Below are 20,870 nucleotides of genomic sequence, written 5' to 3' on the forward strand. Positions count from 1 at the left end.
GTATTTGTATCGTACCTTGTACTTGTACTTGTGCTCACGATAAATAACAAGCCAGCAGTGGCTATCATCAAGAAAAAAATATCTTTATATCCTCCTCTAGTTCAACTGTTCATTTTTTCCCCATTTGACACTCAAATCTTCGACAACCTCTCTTTATTCTACAGAATGTCTGGAACGTTTAATCCCAGATATTTATCTCTTGGTGGCTTTAAGCATGTATGTGCCATATCAGAGAAAGCTATCAACTCTGCCTTGGAGAGTGTTTTCGCGAAGCGGCCATCTTCAGCAGGTGAATTGCTTTGGGAGAATGAACAAGCATCAGATGGCCAATTGAGATCAACAATGCTGGCGCCTCAAATTGAGCTTGATATGGAGACTGTGAATAGTCTCAATTTCAAGCTGGCACTTCGGTAAATATACACTCTGCGCTCAATAAGAAAAAACTTTGTATTGATTTCATTCTCATGACAGATTTGATAAAGGCCAAATCTATTTTGGCCAGAACACTTATCAAAGAGTTGATAGCTGGGTCGTCATTTTCAACCTCGTCTGGCCCAAAGAAGCCACCCTCAATGGGACAAGAGATCAGGTCGCCGCGCTCGAAAACACACCTGAGACCGTGAATTCTACGCAATCCAGTGCCATTGGTCTCAGTCCAGGAGAATACTCTATTCATCGGCTTTTAGCCATCATTGCCTGTTCGTTGACCGATATGTTTGTTAAAGAAGAGCTAACCATCTATTTGCAGATCTTGATTGGGGTAGTCCTGTATGGGAAGAATCCTATTTGACAGACCAAGATGGAACCAAGGTTTATCTTGATAAATGGGCAGCAGATTCAAGCAACAATGCATTGTATAGTCAGGTTCAGCAGTTTATACGAGAGTTAGGACTCTCAAATAAACACGCATCTTTCCTCATGCAAAATATGCAAGTAGATATACCTAGGCCCAAAGGTGATTTTCCCTTCCCCAGCCATCTCCACTAGCTAATGCTGACTGTGTGAGAAGTGAGTGAAGACGAAGTCAACATCGGTAAATCTGTCCTAAGCATCTTCCAAACTTGTTTTTCTGACTTTGATCTAAGCTCCAAAGATGCTTCGATTGCAACAATACCCATACATCACCCCAGATAAATGGGGTGTGGAAGACACCGGATCCCCCATGACTGGCCAAACAGGGAATCCTTATAACTGTCTCTGCTTTTGCGAGATTGATTTTGATCAGGGTTCGTCCTTACCAGAGGATCCTTTGCCATTTAATGGAAACTTTGCATGGCCTGGAGACGGTTCAAAAAACGAGTCTCTGGGAACATTTGCCATCAAAAGCAGTGTGTCCCCTAGTAATACTCTTCACTACCTTGTGCAATGTATCTGCCAAGAGGTAATTGCCTACCCTCTTCCGCCTCATGTGATTGACAAAAGGCCTGGTGAGAATACAGTGTATTTATCACAAAGGTTTGCCAAGATCGATGACATGACCAACGATGAATACAATGATCTTGAACAATTTCAATCTGAAGAAGGATACTATGATCTTAGTAAGTCCTCTGATGTTCAGTATTGCTGGTCGAAGTCAGTATCCGCACTAGGAAACGATATATACTCCTCTGATGGAGCTTTCAAGGCCAACTACACTTTGACTGCCGAGACATCCGTACATTTAGGCATCGGACCGCCAGATTCCCCCATTTTTACACTCAGCGGACATGTTGAGTACTTTGGTTCGATCACTTGGCCCCAAGAAGATGTAGACAATGTTGCACAATGGTATCCGTAAGCATTATATGTAAGCCTCTTGAATCAGTACAGATGCTAATCTGTTAAAGTGATTTTAATCATGAGGTAGACTGGACGGCCACATTTAATATGGACAAATTAGATTCGGATGACCCCACTGCAAAAATCGGCAAATGTATCCTCGAAGAAGTGGACGGTGAACAGCTGTTAGTTCCCTCAGATCTCGACTCTGTAGTCCCTTCAGATCCAGATTCGAGCTGGGATTATTTCTTGAGGGGTTATAGGAAGATGGTCGGTGGAATACTTGTGCAAATACCCGACCTGCTTCGTTCCCCAGATATCAAAGTGGCGTGTCCAGGAAAGAATGAGCTTGAGTTCGGAACCGCTGCGTTGAACGCAGTGGGCGATATCATTATTCCCATTCACTACCTAGAGTGAGCAAAACATCTCAAATATAAACTAACCCGCAAGTATATTTTGACAATGAAGTAGGCCAGATGCGAGTCGAGTCACCTGGATTTCTACGCCAGAAGATCACCCCCAGAATACAAACACGGCTACAAATGTGGTTTATACTTCTGATACATCTGTCACCAAAGATACTCCACATATCACCTGGACGGGCTCGGTGACCTACGACGCCGACTCAAAACATGCGAATCTCACACTCCAAGGATCGAACAAATCTGGTGCAAAATTAGCCTTTAAATCAGTTAAGGCTACTTTTCTGAGAATGCAGGCTGTAAATGATAATTGTATCTGGAACGCAGATTGTGGTAGTTGGAGTCAAGATACAACTTCCGATTCACATTGGTCGATCACAAGAGATAGCATCCCTCAGAACCTCAAAGCAAAAGTAGAGATTGTGAATAACGAGATGCAGTTCACCATTTCTCCGCAAGGGACTGCCGGTTACGCTGATCCTGACAGATTTTTCATATCTTCAGGTGGATCCTTCGCCTTGAATTTGAACGGAAAAGCAAACACAGATGGGAATGATGATACTTTCATTGTTCAGATGACTGAAAATTGGGCTGGCCTTACAGTTTCAAAGCCAATTAACGGACGGGCAGATGCTTTCATCGCCATAGAGCTCAAGGCGGATGGTTCAAGCACAACTCCCTCCATCATTACTCAGAGCGAGGCTGATACTGAGCGAGGAGTGAAGCAGACATGATTTGCTAGAGGATACCTCAAGCGGAATGGCCAAGTTTCATTTGATTAGCCGAGTTCCTTGATATTAGGCTGCGTGAAGTAGATATGAGTCGCTGGATAGTTTTTCAACTATAACAGCAAACTTTCATTTGATGAGCTGAAATTTACGGAAACAAGATTGAAATTATTTGACCTCCTAGCTAGCCGATAATTTGATTCATACTACCGCTACAAGAATATATTATTCGCTATTTTGCCAAAAAAAAAAAAAAAAAAAAGCTGACCAATCAATAAATAACAAGGCACATAATACATAATAAACCTTAAAAGGAATGAATGTTGGGAGATTCGTAATAGGCGTGAAGAACCACCAGAACCCTGCGGTTCGAACCATGTCGAGGGAGAGGGGCAGTAGTTCCACGGAAGAAACGAATCTTTTCTTTGGCAAAATACCTATCTTATACAGAATTATCAACTGTGAAAAGAAAAAAAAAAAGTCAAATACTTGTGTGATCGTCCGCTCTAGGGATCTAACCATTTTCCCCTTCACATCTGAGAGCAAAGATGCAAAAAATTGAACAACATTATTATATATATCGCGTGATTGCCCGTTCTAGGAATCGAACCTAGGATCTCATCATGTACAAGTACTAGTGATGCGCTTTACCGCTAAGCCAAACGGGCTGTATCAATTGTTGTTCTGATGACAAACTACTTGCAAATTTAGTATATGGTTTAAGATTAATATGTCTCCACTAGGTTAATTTGACAGCCGTGGGATAGTGGAGCGTGTCCTACGTAAGCGAAAAAACAGGCGTACCAGTAAGTGGCTCGAGTGGGTGCATGAATTGATGGGACAATTCTCTACTTTTAACAAATTCATTCTTCTCTTTGATATCAAATTTCACATTCTGATTATTCTATTTCAAATGAATGGTTTTAACAATTTCTAAGATATACAATTTGATATAAAAGACACTCATAAGTCAATTCCTTTTGCAGTGTCCCGTTAGTCCGTTCATTAACTAGTGGCGGAAATTGATCTTTTTGAGGCTATCTCAATATCACTCATTTATTAAACTGTTAATTCCAATTCAGAATATATATCAAAATCTGAGAAGACCAAACGAAAACTTGGGCTCTCTTTACTTGAATCGTTTGAATTGTTATCATTCAATATTATACTAAAAAGATATATGAATTGTTAAAGTTCTTTGAAATGATGATCAGTTTTTCGCTGATGTAGAGACATGATTGCTTAGCGAATGTACAGATGTACAGAACATAGTACGATACACTTCGAGTGCGGTGAAAGAGATAAGAATTGGTTGTTTGTACAGATTACCTTAGTCGGAATCTAGCAATGTGATGTTAAAAGCAAAAGGGAAAAGGTAGGGGGTAGAAAATGTAGCATGAATTATCCTTATAAGGGGTTTTTTGGTGTGGCATGAACGCTGACATGGTTCTTATTGTGAGGAGTCATGATCAACAACTGTCGAGTTTTCCGATATATGTACATACGAGCTCAATACAAATCTAAAAGATAATGGATAAAGTGTTCCTAGTGCGCTCAAATCTCAAAGAGATGAAAACTATTTCATGAGATCAAATTCTCGTCATCTTACGCAAACCTAGGTGTTGAATCAATTGAGTGTTGAGAAGTTTTGAAGTTAAACCTGAGCTTCAGTATCTCATGTAACTTAGCTCCTTCCGTTATTGTCGTTGTTGTTAAGAAATTTTGTTCGTTCAATGAAATGAAACACACCAAGCCTGATCTGAAGTAGGCATTCAATTTTCGTAAACTCCAACTCATTCTTCAACTCTTTACTACAATCGCCAGCTATCCCTCATACTCTGGATATCAGGATGTCTGAAAGATATACCGCCTCTATTAAGGCTTTTATCAGAGCGTAGTTCGCTTGAAAAAAGACAAACCTGACGGTTTGTACAATGTGGATTTTGGAAACCTTTGTTTGGATAAGCCAGATCCGGTTATCATTTTTATATCGAGCAAGTTGCTTTGTACTATCTCAACCGGTTGCAGGATTTCATTCAAGGTAGAAATTATTTTGATGTGGCCTTTGTTTCAAGCAAGACATTTCATACTGGCTTCCTTCAAATTAAAGGTATCAAATCACTTCCAGCAAATAAATATAAATCCCAGAAATCACGAACTCCTAACCATGACTACCTTGGATGATCCAATTACAAAGAGAGGAGGGCTTCGAGAATTTGTGAGGACCGAACCAAGTTGGGAAGTCCGTCTGGGAGACAGGTGGGAATTTCAGGGACGAATCCGCAAAAGTGATAGAGCATTTATTGCGCATTTCAAATACGAAGACAGGGAAAATGAAGATAACGATCCCCTTTACACCAAAGATATAGTTGCCAAGATCCACTTTCGACGACCTACTGCAGGAGGTCGACCCAATGGCTATCCGGAAGGTTATAAAGGGTTCGCTCATGAAGGACGATTTCTCAAATATCTCTCTGGATACTACGCTTGGAAACCTTATAAGAATCGCGACTGCATACCAGACCGGCCCCAAAATATTATAAGGCATTATTGTGACCAAGTAGTGCCACCTGGCGATGGTGAGAACGAACCAATCGAAAATAAGAATGTGATCTCATTCTTAGAATATTGCCCTGGTATTGTGATCACTCTTACGCCCGAGGATCAGACTCGGTATTATGACTTAGATGTCTTCGATAAGAATAATACTGAATTCATTGAAGAGATTGATATATGGATCATCTTTAGGCAGTTTGTGAGGATGATTATGATGATGGAGTGTGGCAGTGAGATTCCGAGAGATTCTCGTCAGAGGCGGTCTATTTGGGATTCACGCAACGTGGAGATATGTCATTACGATATTCAGCCGAGCAATAGTAAGTTCCCCATGTTGAAATGTGACGATTGGCTTTTCTGACGTCAAATATAGTATTGATTGGATATAAGAATCATGAGAAAGACCGTGTTCCGGTACTTAAAGTGTGTATTACTCTGTTGCCTCTGGGAAAGATGAATAACAATTCTCACAGCTATGCGATTTCGGGGACGCGCTCGAGGTTCCTCAGTATATTGCACAACAACGTGCCGGGAGGTATACTTTTCCAATCCAAAGGAATGGCCGACCGGGCTACCAGGCTCCCGTGAGTTAGAAGAGCTCCTTTTTATTTCTTATAGCATACTCATAATCTCACTATAGGAACAACTCATCCCTGACACAGAGCATGTACATCCAGTCCGCCATGGCTCATGTAGCAACATATTCCAATTTGCGAACATTATCCGTCTTCTCATGCACGGAGGAAACTTTGCTCAACATGAGATGCATCCCGAAGATCCAGCTTGGTGCGACGATTACTTTGGAGAGTATAGTAACCGGACTCCAAGGACGTACGGATACTCTCTGTCAGAGGGCAAAAGCAGAGTAAATAAACCTGGAGCTAAAGGATACAGCGAACAATTAATAAAGCTAGTCCAAGAATGCATGAAGGAAAAGCCCGAACTTCGACCCCGTCCCATAAATCTCTTTCACTATGTCAACGACCATTTTCATGACTGCGACCAAGCTTTCAACGACCCCGATTACCCCGGACCAGGGAAAGATGATCTGCACCGCGAAAAGCCACCTCACAAACCCAATGCACCTATAATCAAATACCCACCCATGCATCCCCTCTTCGCCCTCGCAAAACTAGCCCCCCCTCATTTCCGCACCCCGCAACCCGGCTGGGAGGGAGACCTTTCCGAACACTACGACGTTGAAGATTTCAAGTGGCCGCCCACGCCCCGCACCCTAACCCCAGAGTGGCCGCGCGCACACCAATACGATGAGGACACAATCTACAACGGCGACGATCTGCCCGAACATGAACACAGCGTGTATCCGCGCTCGCAGCCGCAGGTTCCGGAACGATACCCGCATGGTCCGTCCATGATCGATCAGAGACCCAGTGTGAATATTCCGGATCGGAGAATCGAGGCCCCAGGTGCTATTGCGAGGAATTTGGGCCTTTTGAAGTATTATGATCGCTTGGGTCATATGTGGATGGGAGAGGAGAATTATTGGAAAATGTTGGAGGCGGGCTTGGATCCCGAGACGTATAATTGGGGGATGAGGATTCCGGATCCTGAAATGGATGAGGATGAGAAGGCGTTGAGCGGGCCGGAGGTTGGGGAGTGATGGGGAGGGGGGATCAGAGTGATGATGTGCGTGTATTTGGGGTTGGGCTGTGAAAAGGAGGGAAGGGTAAATTTTGACATGTCTGTTTGATGTGATGGTTTGGTTGCGTAAGTTAAGTTTGGTGATTGTACTTAATAGTTTGATACTCGGTAGATGAGAACGTCAAGATATATTTCCAGGGTTAAAAGTACAATTTCGTGGTATAGGAATAAGACTCACTCCATCTCCGATTTATCCGTAATGACCGCCCAAACAAGAACTGCTCACCAAAACAACCAATCAATGTAAACCAAGCATCAACCAACCATCAATTCACAATCAACCAATAAAAGTATATCTCCTCGACTTCTCTGGTTTGCCTCCCAAAATAGCATTCAACGCCTGTCCCAAGCCAACTCCATCATACCTCATTCCCGAAGTATCATCTTTATCTATGGCTCCCACAATGTCCTCTCTCACCTTATTTTCAGTTCCATTCCCCACATCCTCACTCTTCACCGCATCAATAACCGGATTCTTCAACATTACAGCCTGTCCCTCTTTCCCAGAATCCGATCTTCGTCCATAGACTCTCACAGCTTCAATACCCAATCTCTTGAGCTCCGTCTTGTCTACCGTGGGTGTACCTGGGCCTTCTAGATATACTACATGCGTGATGTATTTTTTCCATTCTTGCTCTTTTACCTTTTCATGATGTTCTTGTTCGTGATCATGTTCTTCCTTTCCATTCCCAGTACAACCGTGAACAATTGCCTGTATGAAATCTTTCGCCGTATACCCCGGCGTCTCGCGATCTAGACACCCATTCAAAATAAGGACTTTAAACTTAATTTTCGGATCCGCAATCGCAGGTCCTACATCTCTTAATATCAAGCAAGGGAGAATAGAAGTGTATAGAGAGCCGATACTATAAATTACGCAACTAGCGTCCTGGAGAGCAGAAAGGACTTTGGTATTGGGCGTAGGACGAATTTCTTGGCCATAGGGGTTGATGTACCAGATTCGCTCAATGGCAGAGGACAGCTCCTCGGTGTGAGATTTTTGAAAGAGGATATTTTGTTTGCGAAGGGTGGGAAGGGAACCTGGGAGATTGGCGTCTTCGATACGATCGTGGTATAGAAGGTCAATGGATTGACGCTTGTGGAAGGTGGCGGGAGAAACAGGCTGCGTAGGGACGAAGGTGGGAGCTATGGGGTGGGAGATGTTATTTTGTCCAACGATTATTGTACCTAAGAATATGTTAGAAATTGACTATGACGAGTATTTCATATAAGTGATGAGAGCTGGGTGGGTGGATCTTACCGTCTCGTAATCCTGCAGAAATATGATATGAAAAATTACTATTGATAGCCGGGATAACCTCAACATTATCTCTCACACCGGTAATACTTGATAAAAGATAAATTGCCGCCTCAAAACTTCCTGTAAAGATACGAGCACCTGTCAAGAATAAGTTGCCCACAGAAGCTGATTGGAAATTGAACACAGAGGTGGGACGAGCTCGCTTGACAATCTCGAGGTTAATAGTATTGAGGAAGGAACGAATTAGTTCACGCTTGGCAGAGGTGATGTCGCTCCATAGAGGAGAGTGACCTTCGACTATGGCTAGCCATTCATGTTTGGCCTCTTGGGGGGAGGGATCTAGACGATGGTTGAAGAAAGTGCTTAGAGCGGATCTTTCGGGATTAGTGCCAGTGGAATCTTCGGGGATAAGTCGGACTAGTCTACCTAGATATTGGTTAATCTTTTGTTTGAGTTGTCTTTGATATTTTGATTCGCATGATTGTAATTGTCATGGGCTCGACCACTTGGTAGTATCATAAGTTCAACCGTTTGATAGCACGACGGCTCAAGTCAGACTGGATATTATTGTAGCACGTGACCTAAAGCATCCACTCAGATGAAGGGTCTTCATGAAGACTTGGAAAGAGTTTGATAGAGAAACAGCCTATCCTAAAGGCACATCGAGAAGCATCTGAACTGAGATATATGAGATGGCAACATACTTCTCACATCACCGATACCAGGACCACCAAAGACACGAATAAGTTCAGAGGAAGAGCCTCCATTATCACTAATCGGAATGACACTGAAGAAACATTAATTTCATTTCCTCATACACAGTTCCATGAGATAAATTTGCACTTACTAACTCAGAGAACAGGCCTTTTCTTCGGCAACTTTCCCAAAAACATCCACCAGACTATTGGCGGCACTTCCGCCAGAAAATACAACGATACGACGATTCATGATTGAGACTTGAGACTTGATTTCTGATGGTGTATGGATATTCAAGGTCTATTTTGAAACATTCAATTTTTGGAATTGGAAAAGGAAGAAAGCTTCATTTTATCATTGCGAGAAATTGGAATTGCGTGAGTCAGAAATGGAGAGAGGAATTAAATGAACAGATCTCGGGACGCGTTGTGGTTTGTTCTTAGAAATGAAAAGGTAAGAGATGGTGAGGAGGAATGAGTGAACAGATTTCAGGGCACGGTGTGGTTTACTAGTCCCTGGCGATGAATAGATATGTTGAGTGGCAGTGTTAAATAGAAATTTTGAGAAGAGGATTATAGGTTGAGATAGATGATGGGGGAGTTTGCAATTGCGATATCAACAAAAGAACTGGGGAGCTTAAGGGAGTCGTACCTACCTACTTTGTCAAATACTTAAGTGACCTCAGGATTGACAACGAAACTCAATTGGACCGTTGTCGATTTCTTGTAGGATTGATACTTTTTTAAGATACAAAATAGCTACTTTAATAGGTACATCTAGCAGTACAATCAACTGATCAATGGTGTTGTTAGCTCATATAGCAATTCGTATGTTAGTCTATGTAGTGCGTATAGTCGTGTGTATAGTCGTGTGTATAGTCGTGTGTATAGTCGTGTGTATAGTCGTGTGTAGTGTATAGTCGTGTGTATAGTCGTGTGTATAGTCGTGTGTATAGTCGTGTGTATAGTCGTGTGTATAGTCGTTCGTATATAATCTCATGTGGCAGGTACAGGTTGGTGTATAATTTCATTCACTCACGATAAGTGTGAATAATATGACAAGAATAAAAGACTTGAGATCTCATTCAATTGTTGGCTTTTAACATATATATTTCATTTTCAAGCAGAATATTGATCTGTTAATTGATTATTGATTTTAGAAAAAAGGAAATTTGTTCTTGGTGTCTCGTTTATCTCGTCCACCCCGAACCGTATTACAAGCAGGAGAAGGAGTAGGTAGTAAGTATGCTTATTATTATTATACTTTACCTACCTACATATACGCTTCAACGTTGTATTTTGATCAACGGCTTCATATGACAGGAGAAGTCTTAAAATCCCCTGCCAAGTTGAAATATCGTCATTTTAAGTTGCTCCAGTTTGTTTAGAAATGATTGAAACATAAGCCAGGAGCCCAGGGAATCAAAACAAATTCTAGAGTCAATTCAAGGGGGATCTGGTGAAGTTGTGACCGAAACGAACCCTTTCTTTTGCAAACAATAAATAAATTTGGGTCAGTCCCACATTGATATTTGGATATTCCTCCATATTACTTCGAGATTGCCATTCCCTTCTTCTCTGATCCATCTCCATAATTGCCCATACGGAGAAAAGGGTATTTATCGCCGAATTGGATCTTATCAATATCATTTCATCCCTTTTCGTCCACCAACAATGTCAGGAATTCATCCAAGTTCATTCTCTACGCGTTCCAAGGTTCTACACGCAATCCATACGCCGCATGCATACGGAGTGTTCATAAATTCACAGATACCGGTGAAAATGGACGGGGTAGCTAGTATACAATATGAATTGAGGATACGATTTCATCTAGAAAAGTAAACAGCCCGCTTTATGATCGTTCATTCACCCATTCATTCATTCATCCATCCATCCACAATTCACAAACACGATATAAAGGAGACCGACCTATGTATGTATGTCCCAGGTAGGTAATCGTCAACGGTCAAGAGTCCATCACGGAGTATAAAGTACCTACGAGTATCTACCGTGAGTAAGTACCCTTTTGTAAGCTACTACAAAGCGGATGCGCCTACTCCCTCCCTAATACCTATTTTACTAGCTTGGAAACTATTACAAAAATAGCTTAAGGGAAATAAATCCATCAGCCAGTAACTTTTTATCATTCTATCTATACGTACCTAGTACTCGAAAACTCTTTGTAGCTTTCTTTTCTTTGCTTACCTACCTACCTACGCAATAAGGTTGATTTGCTGGCTTGCTCAGACGACACATTCGGGAGCTGGAAATTCCAATTAGACACATTTGAGCTCAATTTGCCCAAATTCCCCACTCGGAACTTCATTTACAATACTTTCTCAGCAATGAAAACGCGCGAATGGCATTTAATTTCTTGCTAATATCAAAAGTATCTTTGTTGGAGGAAGTCTGAGGGTTTTGTTTATTTGTATGCCGGCCACGAAACTATGCGAATGGCGCTTTGCGACTGACACTTAAGTTGCCATGGCATTGTTAAATCCCACCTTCATCTTTGGGGTGATAGTCCTCCTATACCTATCCTCCTTTGTACTTTTCGCCATAATACGAATTATAACAGGTATATCTATTCAGCGCATCGGTTACTTCTCCCTGAGGAGACTCGCATTTACCCCGAAAGATGGGATCAAGCTTGAGATTCGAGGTCTGGGAATAAACATCCATCGACCTACCTTCGCACAACCGACATGGCTCAGCATTGTTTTGACGGAGCTGGCAGTTACTCTGGATCTGAAGGTTTTAGATGGAGACAAATCGGCACGCATCCCTGAGGAGAATGGAGGGGTGGAAGAAGAAAAGAAGGATGGCTCAAGTCGCGAGGTCGAGCCCGAGATCAAACCACTATCTCGGCGTGCCACCTCCTTCAAGCCGCAGCGCAGCAAAATGTGGGAGCAACTTACGAGCATCAAGAATCGAATTAAACGTTTACACCGAAATATAAATTGGATTCGCATGGTGGATGTCGTGGCCTCGAATTCGTCGGTCACCATAGTTGATGTTGGTAACATACAGTTGGGAAGTTTTACAATGGCAGTGGATACCAGGAGGAAAACAGTTGATCGTGGAAGGATGTTTACACATGTGAAGCAGGCAAACAGTAACCAGCGTCCAGCGGAGTGGATGCTAACCATCCGCAGCGTTCTGTTCACACCAGAGGGAGGGGACTCTTTGGAGGTATTGGATCACCTTACATTGAACATACACGGAATACTGTACAAGGAACTTGATGGTCTGCGAGAAGCAGCAATCGCCTTGAAGCTAGGCCGAGTCCATATACCATATGACGATATAAGTACGTGTATAGACAAATATAAGGGTTGTCGCAAACCGCGCAAATCCATGGACGCAAAAACTGCACCCAAGGAGATATCTGTGGCAAGCGTTGTCGGGGAACTCGAAAGGCCTGGCAGCGAAGAGGAAAATCTTGTCCAGACGGTGTCGGATTCTAAAGAGTTTGCGAGCTCTATTCTTCGGGGTATAAAGGAAGTGCAGTTTGCAGTGAGCTACATTGGATTCAGTAAGAAAATTACGTCAATACAACCTTCAGGTTCGCCAATGTATCTCAATGCTTCTATGAAGGAGGTCGGAGTGGACCTTCATCGTTTGGATCAAAAGTCTCCCGCCCACCGAATGTATTTTTCCTCCAAAGATATTGCCCATCAGGCTCTTATTGCGGCCCTTTCTATCTCTATCGGAGTTGATGATGGTCGGGGAAAATCCGACAGACTAGTCTATGTTCCAATGGCAACTACCACAATTCGAACTACATCTCTATCAAAAACCGTTCAATTTGCTGCGGATAACAGTGCGGACGAGCGAAACGCAAATATTTTGTTCGCTAATGCCGTCGTTACATCACCCTCTATTGATCTTGATCCGAGACATCTCCCCCTTGTTTTAGCCATGACAAAATCAAAGCCAAAATCTAAGAAGAATAACACACCCGAAAGACACATACTAATATCTCGGTTGTTACCTAAAGCTAATGTCAAATTATCGATGCATGAGCCTGTTCTTCGGATTGCTTTACCCCCTGTGGAAGAAGCCGCAGACGAAGATGATTTCGATCTTATCATATCTTCTATATCCTCCATATCTCTGGATATAGAATCTTCGCATTCCGCGGTGGGAGAATTGCATTACAGTCTTGGATCTACGTTACGACTACAGTCCCAGGATCTCTATTACCAAACCTGCTCCGGATCTAGATTTGACTTGCTTCAAATTGAAACACTCGATCTGAAAGTCTCGGTCAGTGCTAATCCAGAAGTTTATGTTGTCGCTACGGGTAATGTTCAAACATTTTCGGTACATATGGTTCGACCCGAGATTAGTGACGGTGTTCGCCAAATCGTTCGCCAGCTCAGGCTCAACGTTGAACCAGATAAGAAACCTCACTCTAAAAGTTCTCGAGACCCAAATTTTATCCGTGCGCTACCTCCTTGGTTGTTGCATTTTCAACTACAGGGCTCTGATTTCAGCGCTGAAGTCGCTGGAATAGATGCATCGATAGCAGATGACACACGGGGTGTTGCAATTCAATTAGAATCTTGGACGGCCGAATACAGAGCCCAAAAAGTCGAGTCGAATGAAAGAAGAATTCGTCGTCGTGCAGGAAGTCGTTCTCTCACTCCGGATCCTGAAATATTCCTTACCATGCCTCCCTCACCTAGAAAAAGGCGCGATCAGCACCCAACTGATGGTAGGCGATTAGCAGTCCACGTTCGTGGATTTGAAGCATTTGTCGTCGAGTCAACAGAAAAATGGGAAGTAGAGCCATTTGTTGCAATTCCTAAATTTGAGGTTGCTCTCTCAACTTCGAGCGACAATCAAGGACCAATATTCCATCTCAACTCGCACGTGAAGAGCATTTTGGTGCAATATTCGTTGTATCGACACTATGCTTGCGGTGTGGCTTTGACAGTGCTTATGAAGGCCTTTGTTCGCACAAGTGCCGACGTTGCAGAAGACGAAAAGGCAGCAAGTGCATCAGCATCAACATGGAAATCCGATCCTTCCACACTTCTATCGCCTGTGACTTCCCCTGGTGGATTCGCGTGGCCTGGAAAAGATGATCATGAATTTGCTTTCGGGGTCAAGGAGTTGGTCACCGTAGACTTTAGATCTACCTTGATCCAAATCAAGGCTCATCTGCCATCGGACCCCAAGCTAATGATCCAAATATATGGCGCCGACGCTGGTCGCCACAGGTGGTCGGCACCTTTCTTTCACGCGAAGCTAATTCGCTTGTATGCCGAGGCTCCTCAAATGAAGAGGGTTTGGGCCAGAATTGCCAGCATAAAGTCGGCTAGAATCGACCTTCGCGAAAAACGCCACATGCGTAGTTCCGGTGAGATGCACGAAGAGAAGACAATAGATATCACAACCAATGCCATAAGGCTGGCGGTACCGCATCAGCTCGTTCTGCACACAATTGTCGATAACGTTGTCAATACACTCAAAGCTGTGGAACAACTTCACCATCGGATAAAAACGGGTACTAACGAATACATTCTCGATAAGCATCCAGAAGGCCCGAAGCTCATCCCAAGACTGTCAATACGTAGTAAAGCATTACTTTTCGAGGTAGAAGATGGAGCCTTCGAGTGGAAACTGGGTGCCATATACAGAGCTGGTCTGATTGAGCAACAGCAACGCTTGGCACGAGAAGCGGCATTCGATGTAAAAGCAAAGAAGATTGAAGAGGAAGAAATGCGCAGAGACACGCATCGATACCGGAACAGATCAGCACATCCTCGTGGTCGTAGCAACAACAAGGAAGATTCCTCAAGACGACACAAGAGCGCGGGCGATGACTTGCAGGAAGAGCGCTCACCTAGAACTCAACGAGGCCGGAAGTTCCGTTACGATCCTGAAGGAACATGCGGGATAAGTGGAACCGCAAAAATATCTGTCTCTGAAGCGCATGATAGGCTCCGACGCCATAACGCCCAGAGCTGGAAGAGAAGAATCGACAGGGTTTATGACATTGCAAAGGATGGCATGAAAAATCTACGTGGCGTCTTTTGGGGACCTGACGAACTACCTGACGATATGGAGGAAACTGAAAATATATTGGAAGTTCCACAGCGACCCGCATTGATGAGCACTTTAATTAGTGACCTGCATATAACGGTTGATAAACCATCTTTCCCCATGAGCCAGCTTCCTGATTTTCTTCATAAAATGGGAAAAGGTATGCCGCGAGATATGCAGTACTCACTCCTTATGCCAATGAATGTCCAAATCGATATGGGAGAAGCACGAGTGACGCTGCGGGATTACCCATTACCTCTATTGCACGTTCCAGCAATCAAAGCTGGCCAGTCACCAAGAATGCCAGCTTGGTCCCTCAAGACGGATTTTGTTATAGCTGAAGAGTTTCGAGGACCGGAGTCTGTTCGTCATGTAAAAGTCGATATCATTCCCCAACTTAATCATGAGCCAGGAACGTCAAAAACAAGAAGATTTGCCATAGATGTGCGCAGGACAGTTTCACCTGTCAAATCCTATTCGGATATACAAGTCAACATTAACACTGGGTTGCCCACACGTATAACCTGGGGTGCTTCTTATCAACCGGCCATTCAGGATATGATGATGGTCATTGAAACATTTACAAAACCACAAGTCGATCCTTCTGAAAGAACTGGATTTTGGGATAAGCTTCGTCTTAGTTTCCATTCCAGAATTGACGTTTCATGGAAGGGGGACGGAGATGTTCATTTCACATTAAAAGGAACTCGAGATCCTTACATTGTCACCGGAGATGGTGCTGGGTTTCTTATGTGTTGGCGCAACGATGTGCGGTTGAGTGTATGCCGGGATGATGATCCACGCAAATTCATCACTGTGGATAGTGGCGAGTATATCCTTGCTATACCTGATTTCAGCCATCAAGCTCGCGCCACTGCCTCAGAGCAGACGGATAATGATAGCGTGTTGAGCTCCGACAGCTTCACGCATGGTGCGACTTTCAAAAAAGTAGTAATGAAACTATCCGGCAATGTTCAGTGGCTGGTCGGTCTTATGTTTGAGAGAGATCTCGACGATGGGACACGTTCTTTCGACTTCGAGCCGCATTACAATGTAGTGACAAAGGAAGTTCAATACTGTAAAGGTCCACCAGGTCAGGAATATGATGCTTTTCGTGGTTTCCGTAGTCACCACATTCATATGTCGATTGCAGTCAAAGCACCCGTTGACCGTGAGTGGTCTGTATCGAATGTGGAGCCTTCAAGAAGTTACAACACTGTACATCTCACCCCTCGATTTTTCACCCATTTCTTTTCTTGGTGGTCGATGTTTGGTGGCACTATGTCATTGCCAATTCGACAAGGTTCGTTGTGGCCAGGAATCGAGAAGTCTAGCAAGAAATTTGGTAGACATCTTGCCACAATCAAGTACAATCTGTTACTCGCACCTTTGTTCCTTAGCCACGTATACAAACATAAAGATGCAGAGGACTATTCTGAAGATGTCGTGTCTGCTACTGGTCTCAAAATGAGATTAGATAGCTTTATGCTCGACATGCATCAACGAAGAGAAGAGTTCATGACACAAGACAAAGGCCGAAACACTCAAACCAAAACAAGCGCCATGAAATTACATCGAGCACAACTAGATTTGCTGTCGGCAGATATTCGTGCCATCTCTGCTAGTATTGCAGGAACGACACCGGAAGATCTTCAAAAGGCGTCGGCCCCTACTTTGGTATCCCAACTGGAACGAGGTCAAACAGATCTATCACATTTCGATATCCCAGACAATGATTTTACCTGGATTGATATGGATGATTTCGTTGAATTAGACTGGATACTTCCAGCCGAAGCAAACCCAGAAACGAAGATTTTGCCTTTGGCATTTGCTCCACGTTTCACATATTTCAGACAAACAGACCACGGTGACAATATTGCTGGCGATCCAGAGCGAACAAGTCCTTTCGGTAACGAACCAACACACTTCTGCATCATGAGCAAAGATGACGATCCACGACGAGTTCAATGTCAGCTTATCAATGACCGATTGATTCAACTTGATAAGCAAATTGAAGATCACCAAGAAGCCCTCGAGTCAGCCGAGTGGGCATATTCGCAAGACCCGCAAAATCCAACCCTCAAAGCTAAATATGACCAATTGAGTATTCATGGCCCATTTTTGCGCAATAAAAAGATCTTCTTGGAATCGATGAAACATGGTATGCTGGAGCGTGTGAATACCAATGATCCACGAATCATTCCTGATGGCGGCGAAGATGCTGGTCGTGAAGGTGAAAGTCCAACAGATGACTATGGTATCGAGTCAGAAGCGATTGATGACAATTCTCCCGCTGGTGATTTCGTCAGTGATTTTAATAACCGTTTCGTCATCCATAACATGCAATTGAAGTGGAATAATTTATTGCGAAACATCATTCTTCGTTATATTCACCAAGTCAGCCAAAGACGAGGCTTTGTGTATTATCTATCTCGAAGAGCAGTAAAGTTCATACTTGACATTGTCGAAGAGCAAAACAAAGCCAAGAACCCCCGGCCGACTGAAGCACAATCAAGAGAACCTTCTATGAAATCCGCGTCCAGAGCTCAAACGCCAGATGTGCCAGATGTGGCAGCGACACAGCAAGTTGAGGATCGTATCAAAGAGATTTTGGCTGACGGAAAAAAATTTGTCAACGCAGATGATCCTCAAGGCCACGAATCTATGCAAGGAGTGTCAACTGATCAACTAGTTTCTAACATTGCTTCCGAATTCACACCACAAAACAGTTATCATGTCCGACTCATCGCACCGCAGATACAACTTCAAAGTGAGAAGAATCCGAAGTCTGTCGTAATGGTAACGGCTAAAGGGATGGAGCTAAAAGTTGTCGAGGTTATGGATAACCACCGTATATTTGATGATGTCAGTGGTCTTGTACAACGTCGCTTCTCAGTCGAAATGGACGGTACGCAATTCTTCGTTACACACCAAAAATGGTTTTCATCTCAGCTTTTGGCGTTGTATTCCAACAGTCGCTATGGTACCACCGCTGGATCAGCTTGGCCTCCTTGGGTACCGATGGAAGTTATGTTCGACTTCCAAGTTGATCCATTTGGATTCAAACGTGTTGTGCAAAAGACCTCTGCAAGTTTACGCTACGAAAAATACAACACGTTGCGTCTCAAATACAACGATGAGATCAGTAACGAAAATGGCCACGCTTCCGGTCCAAATGGAATGGAGAGTCGCATCGACAATCTATGGGTAGAGTTTCCAAAGGTTCAGGCTCTATGTAACTCATCGCAATATTATGCTATGTACATTATTGTATTAGATCTGCTTATGTATAGCGAGCCTCTTGAAAAGACGAGAAATGAACGCCTCGAAAAGATTATGCTCGCGTCCGATTTCAGCGACTTGCGTGGGGCTCCTGAGATGGTTATTCGCCTCCAAGAACGGATTAGACAGCTCGATGAGATCAAAACGCAATTCCAAATCCATGCAAAGTCGCTTGATAAAAAGGGTTGGGAAGATAGAATTATGTTGGATCGAGATCTTGCCGCTTGTGAAGATGAACTTTTCTTTATGATGAAGGCCATCACAACTTCTCAGCGAAAGTATGATGCTACGCAAACTAGCGGTCTTCTAAGATGGAACATCTCCTCGGACCAAATCGTCTGGCATCTTCTTCGTGATAACAACGAACCTTTGATGGAATTCCAAATTCAACGTGCCGAGTATGATCGAACTGATAACTCTGATGGTTCGCATATCAATCTCATGCAGATCGGAAACATTGTAGGGCTCAATCTGATGCCGGATGCCATATATCCGGAGATGTTTGCTCCATACTCCGATGCTGCTGAACGTGGAGCATTCAACGAGGGAGGAAATCAACAAATGCTGAGAGTTTACTGGTACATGTTGGAAGCTATTGCCGGTATACCGGTCATGGACCATTTCGAGGTCAACCTTTTCCCAATGAAGATCCAGCTTGAGCGCGAGGTTGGTAAGAGACTTTTCGAGTACATGTTTCCCGGACATGATGACGACAAGTCGAGCTCGAATGCCACGAAAAATAAATCTCCGTTCATGGTGAAAAACATGATGCCTATGGATGACGATGAAGATGAAAATGATACCACCACGGGTAGTAATTCTATCAACCTACATGTTACTGATGTGGATAATACCGACTCTGCATCGAGGACTCGAGCAGGATCACTGGAACTTCGATTACATCCAACAATGAACTCTGAATATAGACCAACAACGTCTGCATCTACAAAAAGCAAAGCGAGCAGTATGCTTTCAGGTTACAGTGGTGACGGTCATCATTTTAGACTCTTCCAATCCAACAAGAATTCTACGGCGTCGAGGAGAGGATCATCGACAAGAACGACAATTTCAAAGAAGCCTTCACTCGAAAGCTTACAGTCCGGTCAATCATTGAAACCAACGGTAACACGATCAGGAACTTCTTCAATAATGAACGAACCAGTGTCAACGAATGGAGATGCCAAAGGCAAGCGATTTGGTGTTCGTGGCAGCAAGACAAATAAAGAGAAGCCATCGGACGACCTGACCAAAATGATGAGTCGTGCATCTGAGTACATGACCCTCGCTTACGTCAAAATTCCTAGTGTGGTTCTTTGTCTCAGTTATAAGGGTAAAGGTGACCGGAATATCGAGGATGTACATGATTTTGTCTTCCGGTTGCCCGCGATTGAATACCGAAATAAAACCTGGTCAAACCTTGACCTTGCCCTAGCTCTCAAAAAGGATGTCATTCGCGCATTGATATCGCACACTGGAGCCATCATAGGCAATAAGTTTACTAGACATCGTCCTACCGTAGCACAACAAAGTCGTTTGAGAGAATTGGCTACGAGCAGTGTTGTTCTCAGTCAGCCTCCATCCAGCAACGAGGACTCCTATGATAATAGCGATGCGAGCAGTACTTTTGCCATCAGTCCAACAGAAACCCGTCATTCCGATCGATCACTGAGCCATCAAACTGACCGACCAAAAAGTCGCGAGAGAAGAAAATCATTTGCATCTAGCCGGAATGGTATAGAAGCTCCCGCAAGTGGATCCAGTAGCGTTTACTCTGGCATCTCACAAGCTTCAAGACCCCCCTATCAAGCATCATTCACGATGACCCCGGCAAGTAGGGAAAATGATGGGGATGCAAGTTCGTTAAGACCTTTTAGCAGAAGTGGTGGGACTGAGGGACATGCAATGGAAAGGCCTCATTCTTCGGCTGGCGCATTCATGGTAAATACGTTGCAGAGGCTGAAGAAAAATCCACTTAATCCTAGGGATGCAGTGGGAAGCAGCCCAACTTTGATTGACCATGGGCGGGGATTGAATGAGGATTCAGATATAGATGCGGACGCTGGTGGAGGGGAGGTAACACATATTGAGGGGAGAAAAAAAGCGAAGTCGTTACTAGGGAGGTTGTAATTTGAAAGCTTGGGGGGGAAGAACATAGAATGGGAGGAAAAATTAAAGTAGAGGAATATGTAATTCCTTGATTCTTGTTGTCTTTTTGTACAGCTTACTTATGTGTCATACTTTGGTTTCATCTAGCGTGCATTGCAAAGGTGTTTAGATGTTGGGGAGAGGGGGAGGGTGTTTGACTGGATTTTTTTCGTGGGATTTTTTCGAAGATGGACTCGCTCTAAGGAGCGATATTTTTGTGGGAGTGATTATTTTGATAGTACATAGATGGGATATTTAAAGGGAAAAATAATTGTGTGTGTGTCATGGGGGAATGGGAAAGTGGAGT

At 43.5% G+C, this 20,870-nt stretch overlaps 4 protein-coding genes across 4 annotated transcripts; 3 read left to right on the forward strand and 1 right to left on the reverse strand.

The window, feature by feature from the left end:
- Positions 1-165: 165 nt before the first annotated feature.
- On the forward strand, positions 166-3,063 carry EAF02_006442 (uncharacterized protein; the record flags this gene model as incomplete). The annotated part of the gene is made up of 7 exons (XM_038902490.1): positions 166-410; positions 472-698; positions 749-955; positions 1,010-1,033; positions 1,086-1,773; positions 1,827-2,171; positions 2,230-3,063. 7 exons carry the CDS (start codon positions 166-168, stop codon positions 2,912-2,914), a joined length of 2,421 nt encoding a protein of 806 aa, XP_038757710.1. The 3' UTR covers positions 2,915-3,063.
- A 2,012-nt stretch (positions 3,064-5,075) lies between these two features.
- Positions 5,076-7,085, forward strand: EAF02_006443 (uncharacterized protein; the record flags this gene model as incomplete). Its single annotated transcript, XM_038902491.1, has 4 exons — positions 5,076-5,784; positions 5,838-5,887; positions 5,938-6,048; positions 6,105-7,085. The coding sequence occupies 4 exons, from the start codon at positions 5,076-5,078 to the stop codon at positions 7,083-7,085; spliced, it is 1,851 nt and encodes a 616-aa protein (XP_038757711.1).
- A 318-nt stretch (positions 7,086-7,403) lies between these two features.
- EAF02_006444 (uncharacterized protein) lies at positions 7,404-9,335 on the reverse strand (the record flags this gene model as incomplete). The annotated part of the gene is made up of 4 exons (XM_038902492.1): positions 7,404-8,314; positions 8,388-8,813; positions 9,092-9,174; positions 9,235-9,335. The coding sequence occupies 4 exons, from the start codon at positions 9,333-9,335 to the stop codon at positions 7,404-7,406; spliced, it is 1,521 nt and encodes a 506-aa protein (XP_038757712.1).
- Positions 9,336-11,566: 2,231 nt separating this feature from the next.
- Positions 11,567-20,545, forward strand: EAF02_006445 (uncharacterized protein; the record flags this gene model as incomplete). Its single annotated transcript, XM_038902493.1, has 1 exon — positions 11,567-20,545. One exon carries the CDS (start codon positions 11,567-11,569, stop codon positions 20,543-20,545), a length of 8,979 nt encoding a protein of 2,992 aa, XP_038757713.1.
- Between the last annotated feature and the right edge of the window lie 325 nt (positions 20,546-20,870).

Source organism: Botrytis sinoallii, assembly GCF_014898435.1.
Source record: "Botrytis sinoallii strain Bc 23 chromosome Unknown BSIN_010, whole genome shotgun sequence".
In the NCBI taxonomy this organism is placed as follows: Eukaryota; Fungi; Ascomycota; class Leotiomycetes; order Helotiales; family Sclerotiniaceae; genus Botrytis; species Botrytis sinoallii.